Genomic DNA, 13,194 nt, shown 5'->3' with positions numbered 1-13,194 from the left:
CCCTATATAAACGAAGCATAACCTACCTGCATTCAGTTCCCCTCACAAAAATGTTAACATTCTAAAACCTATCCCTATTACTTGCGGTACCCACATTCTAACTTTTACAACACATGCACCGGGGTAAGTTGAATAAACTTGAGAAAAATGATCTTTCAAAAGCTTTTGTTTAACTGTTTTAGCTGTTTCATATGTTGACAGCTGAACTGATCACTTGGTATTTCGTCAATGCTTTTTTTAAAACACAAAGAGCATTAGATCTACAACCTAATCACCCTTTAAAAAACGGATAGATTCACACCAAGGTTGTAAATAACTGCAAGCACCAATTTGTCCAAATTCCATTATTAATGTCAGGGAAGTTAATGTCTGCAGAGGCAGGATTGAAAAGGATAGCTGCTGTTTGGCAAAATGTCTATCCACCTTCTATCCGCCTCCCCCTCTCTCCCTATTTATTTCAGAACCCCCTTCCCTTCCCCCATTTCTGAAGCAGGGTCTAGGCCCCAATCGTCAGCTTTCCTGCTCCTCTGATGCTGCTTGGCCTGCTGTGTTCATCCAGCTCCACACCTTGTTATCTGCATTGACAATTTGGCAGGTGAATTAACAGAGGAAGCTACGCAGACTAACACTAATTCTTTGCCACTTAGAACAGAAATTACAGCTCCAGTTTAAATGAGGAATGTGAAGAAAAACAAATCATTGTTTCTTTTGAGATAACAAGGTGTAGAGCTAGATGAACACAGCAGGCCAAGCAACATCATAGGAGCAGGCCTTGTCACAACAAATGTACAACACGGAGTCAGGGAGAAAAGAAACTGACCCTTCAGTCCAATTTGTCCATGCCAGCCAAGCTTCCCAAACTAAACTAGTCCCACTTGCCTACATTTGACCCCTATCCCTCTAAACCTTTCCTATTCATGTACTCATCCAAAGGTCTTTTAAATGTTGTTAATGTACCTGCATCTACCACTTCCTTGGCAATTTATTCCACATACAAACCACCCACTGCGGGAAGAAGTTGCCCTCACATCCCTTTTAAATGTTTCTCCTCTCACCTTAAAATTATGTCCCCTGGTTTTGAACTCCGCCCCCCCCCCGGATTACGTGAACTTCTTAGTTCAGTGAAGATCCTCCAAAATAGTTATGGTCAATGACATACAAGCAACAAAAATGGCCAATAACATAGTTTTATTTATAATTTTTATTTTCACACTTAGATACATTATGTTTCTTACAGAGACACAATTGAAATAGATTGCCTTCAGGTGTACAATATTATCATAGTGGAGAAACCTTACACAGATACAGCAAAAACAATAACAATAGTGCAAGAACAGCGTTTTCCCAGAAAGCCATTGGTATATATTTTAAATAGATTATGTACAAATAAATATTTTTCTTTCTATATACAGTCGTGCACTACTGTTAATGACATTGGGAAATGACAAGGACTACACCAATACACAGTACAGTACATTTGTTTTGAAGACTATGATTTGCCAATAACTTGAAATTATGCATGTTAGAGATTACTGTTTTTTTTCTAAATCAAAATTGGTTTATCAAAGTTGCATTGGTTACTGCAAACACCAATGCGCACAACCTTCATAATTAATGTCAGGGAAGTTACAGTCTGTAGAGACAGGACCGAAAGGGATAACTGCTTGCATTGCAAGACAATTTGTCAGCTGAGTTAACAGAGGAAGTTACACGCATTGCTAAAATATATCAATATATATATATAGAATATATATATTTGTGTGACAGCAGATGCAACTTTTTCTGCTGTACGATTTTTTTCCAAGTAGCCAACATGTACTAGAATAGAGTTTTTACATTAGGTTGTTCTTGGCTTTGCTAGGATCTCCATGTTATCTGTAAAACTTCCAACTAAGGTATAAAAAAAATTCTTAAATGATAAAAGAAGCAAACAACACAATAAGTCAGTCAGCCTTTTAAAAAGAGGAAAGACAGGATAACGTGCTGAGCAGAGACACTTATCAATTTTAACAGAAAGCCTGTGACATTAACCTGTCCTATCAGGTGACTGACTTTCTGTATTTTCACAATTTCCTATTTTTATTTCAATTTAATAGCATTTTCAGGCTCTTTTTAACTTGTGAAGGAGAAATCTTCCTTCTATATGACCAGCATTATAAATTAGGACAATAGAATCCAAAACCAAAAGGTTAGCTATAATTTCCAGGCATATTGACAGAGACTGACTGATGCATTGACGATCTGAGAACAGATGGTTACCATTAAGATATGGCAACCAAATATTGCTTTGCTTCAGATATAGGAGAAGCATATTTTAAACATTTTTCACGGATTCACAGCACTGATGAGCTTTCCTAATGAAATGCAATAATTGTCAATTCCCCAAACTGATGTATGCATCATGAAAATACATGCATATTTCACCATTTGTCTTTTATCTTTTAAGTGCTCTATAGTGCTTAATATAACATTATTATGTGTCTCTATATGTAATAGTTAGCTTTGAAACACATTTGTAAGGTCTTCCACCTGACACAAGATCACAGCATTTTCAAATCTTTATCCAGTATCATATTTCAAAACAGATTAAAAATTCTATTGATAGTGATCAATCTGAGAGTCTATTGCCTGTCTGCAATACAGTTTGCAGACAAGCATGATGCAAAATCGAATGGGTGTTTTCTAAAGCATGGAGGGATTGGAGGTTATTCCACCCACTGAGTTTGGACTTGGTGTTTTATAATTGGTACTGCATACACTGGCAGTCTGGCACAAAGATAATAAATCCAGGTACAGTAAACCAAAAACATAGCTTAATGGCTGGAATACACGCCACTTTTAAAAAAAAAATAGGAAGGTCAGACCGTTAGAAATGTTTTTATCATAAGTTGCCACAGTTCATTTTCATGCAATCTATCCAGGAGTATAAGTGGGTGGTCAGGGGAGTGAAAGAGTGGAATCTATCTGGGAACATTAGAAAATAGCTTATCATTTAAGTATTTACTGCACTTTATCCATAATTTAGGGATAACTTAAGACTATTATAATCTTTACAGATCCAACATTGTTATGTTATTACTACAATATTTATGTGTTAATTTACTGCTGTCAATAAGGAATTTTAACTCAATATTATTGTCAACTTAAACAATGAATCATAATTTGCTTAAGCAAAACCAAATGCCTATTTGACATGGTGGACTCAATTACTTGCAATAATATCACATTATGATAGTTTTATTTAATAAATCTATTTTTGGTTTATTTGAGTTAACTCCTCCTGGTTAATATTGCAACTCTGTCAGAATAGTTAATTAAAAGTGTGGCTCTATTGCATGAGTACTAATGACAGATCACAGCTCATAGCTAATCCTGAGCATAAAAGGCATTTGGCTTGACATAAAGAAATAAATTTGCGTGAGTCTGAATGAAACAATGATAAATTCCACTGAGGTACATAATCATAACTGCGAGTACTTGCGACTTTAGGGCTCAAAGTTGACCATGACCTGAGATCATAGAACAATTGAAAATTATTTGTAATCATTAAACCCTCCAGAAGTACTTGCTATTTTATAATGCAATGCTGACCAGTAGCAAAATGAATATTGCTCCATACCATGGAATGATTAAGATATTAGCCCTATTTACAAAAACACCCAATTATTTCTGCTACATGGTTTTCTGCAGTTAATGTTAGTTCCTATAATTGCACTGAAATGTCTAATTGTTATAGAAAGACAATGCAATTGAACAGTCCGGACTGTGATATCATTGTGCAGGGTGGCAGGACCGCTCCTGTGACCCTTACATCAATGAGCTCCCAACCTTGGGTTTATTACTTGCAAAAATCATTAAGCATTGGCTGAGTGTATGGAGCAAATAAAGAAAGTAGAACCATTCTCTTCAGTCATCCATTGACTTGCTCTCTGGTACATAGAGAGGACAGTGGAATCAACAAATTTGTCTACTCTCATGACTGCAGTTAAATACGGTATTTACAAAGAAATGGGGAACAGAAAAGGATTCGTGCTCATAGAAAAAAAAACTACTCATCAGTTTCTTTGAGCTTCTTTATGCATTTGACCTTTAGTGTTTTTATGCATTTGACCTTTAGTTTAGCGAATAATTTAAAATCCTACATAATTTATAAAGAAAAGGTATCTATGAGTGTTTTAAAGCCACAAGGAAGGGTTTAAAGGATGTCATGACTTGAAAGAAAGTTTATGCAATTTTTGTACATTGTCCGAAGATGTTAATTTATCTATGGCCCCAAAACACATGATTTAGTAAGGTGAAAACTGGATCTAGTTTCACCCATGTTACAGATGTAAAATTGGCATAAGAAAGGCTAGTTTCAGAGACCATAGCTAGGAGTGAGATCACACAAATTAACTGCACACTTCTACTTTGGCATTTGGTACTGTTTTTTGTAGTAGTTTGGTTCTGCATTGAAAATAAACCTTTATGTTTGAAGTTATTACATGCATGCAATTGAAGTACTAATTCTACAAACGGAGAGGCAGGATTAAGTTGTAAAACCAGTAAACAATGAAAAAAGAGACCAACCCAAAAAGGGACACTACAGAATACTTTGGAATAAAAAAGAATTAAACACTATGCTCAAAAATATTAAAATCAGAAAGAGTTGGTAAACCATAAGTAAACAAAGTAGGACGTAAACAAGTGAGGGGCATCAACAATAGACAATTTAAACAAAAGAAACTGTAACCAGGCTAAGAAGCAGAATGAAAAAGATCAAATTCAAATCAAGGAAACCCTCCAGAAAGACCATAGAAGTTCACTTTTTGCTAGAGTCTATTTGTCAATCAAATCATAAAATTGATAATTCAATCCTGTTTCACACATTGGGGTGAATTGATTGAAGAAGGGAGTCACTGCGATTTACCCAATAAGTAATTAAATTACACTTCTTGTTTTGACTCTTGAGCTTTAGTTAGGCTTTAATTCAATTTTACATCTCAGGTTACAGACAGGTTAAGACAAATGTTGCTGTTGGCTAAGGGTATGATAAAACAATTTGTGTATTAATTTCAAAGTATGTGATCACAATCATTTTGGTCTTGTTGGCAGTCTGCATTCCTTTATATAGCTGGGATCAGTACCAGCGTCCCAAGTTTAAAAGTGGGCTTCAGAAGTTGTTCGGATTCTTAGGCTCATGATATTCAGTTAATGGAGCACCCAAATCTAGTGCCAAGAATCAATGAAAAGATGACTGCATAACTTGAGCTTCTCATTTTCAGAGCCTTTTTAAGCGCTTACAGTCATGTTGTCAAAACAGTCAGTGGCTTGGTGAAATTTCTTATCCATGTACAAACCTTCCTTTCCATTACTGCCCAGAATGCTGTTATCATGCAACTCCAAGAACAACACATCCCCTTACATAGCAAACACCATCCCGACATTGACAATAGTAGTAACACTATCATATCATTTCATTAGGAGCATTATGATTATTATTTGTCCGAGTGCAGACTTTAATGCCCATCAAAATGAGGTTATTGCTGTATTATTGATTTTTATTGACAGCTGTAAATGAACATTTGCATCCTAACCAAACAGAATATCTGCTGAGCATTAACATTAAGCAGCCCTAGTTAAGTATTAGCTTTTATATATTTTAATATTTAAAAAAAATATCTTCATAGTATTCCAGATTTTCCGAATCTGAAATATTGACCATATTACATAGAACCAATAGCAGTAGCACAATGAAGAGTAAAGATCTACATTAGGAGTGATGTTATGAATGTGCCATGTGAGTTCCCTCACCATGCTCTATCTCTACTTGTTTCTCAGTAAATACTGCATGAAGCTGATACCAAGTAGGAGGAAAAGTGATGTAAAGAACTGTGCAAAAGTATTTATACAGTGAATGAGTTTCTATTAGATTAGCAACTTGATTCATTACTGTACTTGCAATTTAAGGGTGCAAACACAATCTAATGAAACAAAGGAGTGCAGAGTCAGTTTTTCCAAAAAAAGCTACATTTAAGATTAAATTTAACAGTACCTTAAATCTTAACTCAATGAAAAGTTATTGGAACCTATTATATACCAGGTTTCACTTTGAAAATATATTATGGTCTTAAAAAAGGTCATATTCTAAAAACAAAACATACAACAATGACAGCCTGTAATTGTCCAAGTAAAGTGCAGAGATGATCTACAGGCCCTAAGGTGTTAATTACATAATATGGCAGTATGTCAGTCACTACATTTTATTCTGCATTAGGCAGCAAGCGATGATGTGTATAATAGATAAATAGCTACGACCTTAATAATTGATTAATAACTCTATGACCTTAATATTGCCTTTCACACCTGATTGAATTTGCTTTCAAGTGCCACAATCTATAGCAGCTTCATTGGTTTATTCATAAGATGTACAGGTGATTAAAATTGTTGTGCTAAGCCAAAAAAGGTTGTAAAACATTAAATTGTATATAGTTTAATAAACGTGTAATAAATAAAGCTAAGACCTATAGAAGTAAATCTGTATTAAACATTACATCTCCAGTACTAATCTGATTCTCAGATCCCAAAGAAAAGGTAGGTTTGGCTAACTGTCTGAGAACCCAAAGTATTATGTCCCCAGCCTCCCACCCCCGCAAGCCCTTTCAAAAAAATGCCCTCCAAAACCAGTTTTATGCACCTTTGTCATTTCAAAAGTAAATTATTTCACACCAGTCATTCTGAAATATAATGCAATATTATTTCAATACCTGGCAGAAAAAAACTAGCAAGGAAAATTCCTTTGTCACTGAAATATCACCTAGTAACAATAGAAAAATGAAAGAATCTTCTTGGGGGGGATATAACTAATTTAGGCAGTGGTCTTCCCATAAACATCAGATTAAACCAGAGGAAAAATCCCAGAGTCAATCTCTCCATTCAGGAATGCCACAGATGCAAACATCAACTTTACTCATTTGCTTGAAATGAGAACAAAAAATTAATCAAGCAAAAAATACAGTTGTTATTGTTTAGCATTACCTTCTCATTCTCCATTAAATTGCATGGCCAGCTGAGCCAATCTTAAAACAAAAACAAAGCTGCAGCAGGCAGGATGAGTAAATTTTCTCATCGGTAACTTAAAGGAAAGGGGTACAGTCATGAAGATCCGACTGTCACTGGACACCCTATGACCTTCTCTTCCAACATAACACTGGTAATCAGAAAAGCAACGTAGAGTATAAACATGATAATTCCAAGAATTTTGTTCATTTTCCACTTGCAGGCCCCGATCGACAGGATGACGAAAAGAAGCATGATGAAGAGGAGAACAATTGAACAGAACAGACCATTGCTCCTGACTTCGATTGGGGTGAAGTTGTTAATCAAGGCATGCAGGAGCCATGGCAGAGGCAGTCTGCAAAGATATAGAGGAGAAAAATACATTTTAATCTTTTTCTGAAGGCTCAGGTCAAACTCTTACCTTTCTTTGATAATCCAGAGTTATGCTGAGTTATAAATCCCTATTTATGCTGAGATTGTGTTACTTTTTTTTAAATAGGTGAGGGTTTATCTTAAACAGGAAGGAAAAGACCACTATTGACCATTGCCTTGAAAGAGCACAGGAGTTAGTCTGATGAGTATGAGGCAAGGAAAATTATCCGCACGGCTTTGAGAAAGTGTCATGGAGCTTTCTTCTAGATTTAATCAAAGATGCAAACAAGTCTTCAGTTTGGAATCTGATCTTGAATGAGCACATCTCCAACAATGCAGCATGCCATCAGCCATTCACTAAAGTGTCAGCCTGGATTGTGGCTCCAATCTTTCTAATGCCAGAATGCTCCCAATCAGCTGCCTAACACTATTCATAAGATAACCAATTTCTTCTAAAAAAGAATGATAGATGGAATTAAGTTTACACTAACATTTAGTTATTGTGTGCAGTGTAAAAAGGTTTTAAGTAACTAAGACAAACTGAGTTAGCGAGCAATGTTTTACCAGTGCTCGAGAGATGGATTGGGTGGTGGGTTGATGTTGGTGGTAGGGTCACTGAGGGAGGTAGAAAAGGCCAGGGAAGATGGAGAATAGAAGAACCCGTCATCCATTTGACCAGTTGCAGGAAAGCTGGTGGGCACAATTACCAAAGCCAGATGCCAACTGAACCACTGAAGTAACAGTTTAGGGGTCTCTTGGCACTGCTGCTGACATTTTAGCATATTAACATATTAAAGTTAATCTTTCTCTGTCACAGTAACACTATATTTTGCACTCTGCTCTATTACTCGGATGTAACTATGTAAAGTGTGATTTACCTGGATAGCACGCAACCCAATACAGCTTGATGATCATTCATATTGACAGAAATTTATCAGGCTGAAATAAAGTATCGCCTTCCCCCTCCACAAATGTTGCCTGACCTGCTGAATATTTAATTTGAGACTTCCAGCATCTGCAGCACATGGGTTTTGCAGAGCTGGAGACCCTTCGGCCTATGTTCTTACAGAAAAAAGTGGATCCACATGTCATGACAGTCTCATGGAAGTGAGCAGGAAGATGGATGCGAAAAGCAATCTTGTGTCTAACCTGCTGAATGCAAAGGCAAGGCATGATAATGCATTTGTCACGATGAAAGTCATTTATTGTTTTAATTAAAGCTGTGTGGTTACTCAGTTTTCACCAAGAGACCTTCATATAGGAAGTCATGGGAGTGATGGACATATTACTGACAGGCAGTATGTGAAGAAAATTTAGGTGAGTAGGTTAGATTGGAAATGAGGTTCTAATTGGAGAAGACCATAGGCGTGGTTCTTGTGGATCATCTAATAACCATCAGATGGTTACACAGTACAAGAGGTGGCTATTTGACCTGTCCTGTCTACGCTAGTTCCTTGTTTCCCCCTCCACACTCCCCCATCCACCATTATAGACCTACAAACTCCCTTCTCTTTAGATGCTTATCCAATTCATCTTTGAAAGGCACCCCTGAACATGTCTCCACCGCGCTCCCAGGCAACACATTCCAGATGCTAAACACTCACTGGGGAATAAAGTTCTTCCTCGTATTGTCATTGATCCTCACCTTAAACCTCTACCTATTAGTGCTCAACCCTTTTGCCAGTGTGAATAATTGCTCCCTGTCTGTTATGTCTAGACCTCTTATGGTTTGGATCATTTCTATCCACTCCCCTGGAAAGCCTCTTTTCTCCAACCTATTCACATCACGTGAGTGCCTTATGCGTGGTGTCATCGTAACTTCCCCGTCTTGTACTCCATGGCTCTATTTATGCATTTTGATCACATTTTCAACCCGTCGTGTCCACTTCATTGATTTGTACATAAACAGCATCTCTTTACTGAATTAGTCTTTCTTTTGAATGAAGTTCTGAGCAGGAGTCACTTGACTCCGTTTCCCTCTCCACGGATGCTGCAAGACCTTATGGGTTTTTTCAGCATTCTCTATGTTTGTTTTAGGTTTTTGCTTTTATCATTTTAAAGTGTACTTCTTATATTTGGCTTGTGTTGCATTCACTGGAATAAAACTCCCAGGTCAAACATTCACGTACAGGCCCTCCTTGTTGAAGCCCCCTCGCTCCCCCCACAACCCGTATCATGATAATGAGGAATATGCTAAACTAGCTGTTGAACAAGTTGATGGCTGATCAGTAATATGACCAAGGACCTGTTCAGTTTTTGATATTGCCCACACAGGTTCATAGGAAGTATGACCAATGGATCCAGAGGTTATTGTTACGGGATACATCAGGAAAGCAGAGTTGAGGATCAGGTCAGCCAGGAGGAGATTCAACAGGCCCAATGTCCTACTTTCATTCCTACGTCTTCAGGTTGCTGTGGTGTATTGAAGACAAGGAGGATGAACAGATTGTTCAGCGAGCCCAGGATCAACAGCATCCTTTAACATCAGCCAAGCAGCCCCCTACAGGAAGACGTAAGAGCTGAAGGTCCCCTTGGGATGCACAGAACATTTGGAGCCTACTAACCTCAACGTTGATTCTTCCAGATGGACGAGGTGCGATGTCCTGACAGACTGGGAATGTCTAGCTACATTGTCACTGAATGTTACCAAGTGTTGGAGCACAGCCTATGACCTGAAGGGCTGAGTGGACATCCCATTCTGGTGGTTGTCCAGGTGAAGCTGTGTAAAATTTTGACACAACTGGCTGCTCCCACTGGAGCCCGGTGTGGGATTCTGAATCCTTGACCTACAAGGGCTGTTAGTGGCGCAGTTTGGGTCAAACCAGACACTTAGTTCTCTTTGCCACAAGCAGGACAGTACTGCAGCCTGGGTAGTAAACTTTGGCAACAGATGGCATGCACCAGGTCCAAGGCAACACATACTGGTCACATTTCCCATGGAGAACACCATATCATAAAGCATTGGAACTTCATGAACAGAAAAAAGAATCAATTCCATCAATACATCAGACATCTGCAATCATTAGTACCAGACTGTGCCAGGTATCCTGGAAGGTGCCAAAATGCCTGTTTCCCTGGGAACTCCCATGTTCCTGCTTCGTTTGAAAGGCTGTATATCTTACAGGGATGGTTACTGCGAGACAAGAGCTATATTCTGTCACCACGGTTGATGACCCCCTTACACAACCATTCACTGAGGCCAGTGGATACAGCGTAGCCCATTCTTCCACCGGGGCTATTGTGGAGCAGCCAGTAGGTCTGTTCAAGATGAGGTTCAAAAGCTTTGATCAGTCTGGGGAGGCCGTACAGTATTTCTGCAAACCCACACAGACACGGGGAGAATGTGCAAACTCCACACAGGCAGTCACCTGAGGGTGGAATCAAAACCGGCTCCCTGGCAGTGTGCAGCCGCTCGCTAACCACTGAGCCGCTGTGCCAGGACTGTTTGGTGGCTACCATGGCAATGGTAGTACATGAATTTTTGACTCTTGAGATTATGAACTTGGTAGGTGTGGCTCAGATCTTGACGAACCTGCTAGGTATTTGCTGCAGGTTCTGGAAATTTCCTCGTAATTTTCCACCATCTCGTTCTTCCACTTCTGTGGCTACACCCTCACTGCAGCCCTCGTTATTGTTCTGTAGGTTTCCAACAAGTTCTAAAAGATTATTTTCAACCTTTGCGCAGTTACGAGGGAGTTTTCCTTGTCCTGAGAATGTAATCTGTAACAGTCTCACGTGGCCAACTCCTCCCTTTCATGAAATGTAACACTCTTTGAATCGGATTCTTCGCGATTCTATAAAATAAGTCCAGAACCTCACTAATTCTGAGCAGTCCATACTATCGGGCTCTCATGAGGAACACTGAGTAGGCACCATCTTGAAAGGATCTGGCCCAGGTCTGGTGAGGAAAGCCTTTCCAATTTCAGCCAAATGTATCATCTTTGTTCATAATTATGTTTGTCCTTTTGAAGGTTGAATTTCCCCATTAGCCCCAAATATGCCCTCAGGGTCACTTGTGCGCTGCGCTGACTCACTGAGTACTTTGAACACCATTGGATTATGGAACAATCTTTCAAATCACTCAAGCTTCAGGAGTTCCGAAAATATGTCAGAATGCTCGTCAGTGCCTAACTTCTTGTCATCACTTTTCTGTTGTATATTGCGTTAATGATAAATGGAGTCACTGCAGGCAAGCGTTATTGAAGCATTTTCACCTCTCCAACAGCTAGAAAGACAGCAACATAACAAAATGCATGGATCTTACAATACCCTGTAGCCTCCCAATGTTTAAGCGCGTAAAAGTCAGCAGTGACATTGGTAAAGGCCCATGAATTGGGCTGCTACCACGTTGTAATGGGAAGAGACGGAATGAATTAGAGAAAATTAGATCCGATTCACACAACTTTAAGATTTAAAATAGGAAACTAAAGCATACAAAGGGTAATGGAGGGAAAAAGCCATATGGATATTCTCAGATATTCAAGTTGTTTTATGCAGTGCTACTCCTGGAGAAAAAAAACAGCAGTCATTCTGGTACAAAATTTTGCTAATGAAAGAAATTGACGTGGTATAAATAAATTAAAAATAGTTTGCAATAAGTTTTCAATGACTCACCCAACTGTAATATCAAATATATTGCTTCCAACTGAGCTGGACACTGCCATATCACCAAGTCCCTTCCGTGCTACAATCACACTCGTGATGAGGTCAGGAATAGAGGTGCCTGCAGCTAAAATCGTCAATCCCATAGTCTCTTCAGAGATCCCAATTGTCTCCCCAACCTACAGAATTGAAAGGGTAAATATTTCATAAAGTGATACCATGCAACACACACACACACACAGACACACAGACACACACAGACACACAGACACACACACACACACACACACACACACACACACACACACACACACACACACACACACACAAAAGGTCATTGTTCTGAAACATCATTCAATCTATTCTGCTTAAACAATTCCTGTACAGAGACATTAACTCAGCAGGGGAGAAATATTAAGTGGCTTGAATCATTTATTAGGCGCAGAATTGGTCTGAGTTATAAGGATGGAATAAGTAATCAATTCACAATGGGAGAAAAGATCAAATTTGAGATAAATATCTTTGAATGCAAATCTTCTCTGTGGAGTATTTTGCAGAGGTTGTTGTATACTGTAAAGGTTATGTTTTCTTTTCATGTTTACTGAACGTTTAAGAAATCTAGTCCTCACTGAGCGATTTTTTATTTCACTGAATTTCACAGAAAAAGCATTATTGGCATTAGATGTGGGTGTGGGAGCAAAGAAGAATAATGATCCATGGCTTCTAGAAGAAATCACACTGATACATATTGCTTGACCATAAATTTGATATGTCTTTAAGTTGTGCAGTGATTTTAAAAATGTATTGTATAATTTATTCTTCAGCTGCTGATAAGTGAGAAGTTTGAATGTTTCCATCACGCCTCATGAAAATTTATTTTGCCATTTTCATGGGTAAACTGTTTGGAGATTGGAAAGGAGAAAGAAAGTGCTTTTGAATTTGCTCCCATGACAGAATATTGTTTGAAAGGAAACATTTAAATCTCACTTCAGCATTAAGTGACCTTCCAAAACTCCTGCTTCTCTTTTTTAGTGGCAATGCAAAGAAACTTGCCTCAACTAATATCCAACACATTTTGCAAGTTTATAACTATCAGCAGTAGGAACTGCAACAGCTGGTGGGCATTTAATTCATGAGTTGCTAATTCATGAGGCTGAAGGACAAGATCAGGCGACAAGAACC

General features: G+C 38.3%; 1 protein-coding gene across 6 annotated transcripts in view; it reads right to left on the bottom strand.

Moving 5' to 3' along the window:
- Nucleotides 1-1,173: 1,173 nt before the first annotated feature.
- slc24a2 (solute carrier family 24 member 2) overlaps nucleotides 1,174-13,194 on the bottom strand; it is a 287,510-nt gene continuing 275,489 nt past the window's right edge. For all 6 annotated transcript variants that reach the window (XM_048527690.2, XM_048527694.2, XM_048527695.2 and 3 more), the window contains 2 exons: nucleotides 12,025-12,191; nucleotides 1,174-7,393 (listed from right to left, as the gene is read on the bottom strand). In XM_048527690.2, coding sequence (XP_048383647.1) covers nucleotides 7,135-7,393; nucleotides 12,025-12,191 — 426 coding nt within the window. In that variant the 3' untranslated portion in view covers nucleotides 1,174-7,134. The remainder of the gene's footprint in view (nucleotides 7,394-12,024; nucleotides 12,192-13,194) is intronic.

This window comes from Stegostoma tigrinum, chromosome 3, assembly GCF_030684315.1.
Source record: "Stegostoma tigrinum isolate sSteTig4 chromosome 3, sSteTig4.hap1, whole genome shotgun sequence".
Lineage (NCBI taxonomy): Eukaryota > Metazoa > Chordata > Chondrichthyes > Orectolobiformes > Stegostomatidae > Stegostoma > Stegostoma tigrinum.
Note: the sequence above shows the minus strand (reverse complement) of the source record. Positions and strands in the feature narration are given on the sequence as shown.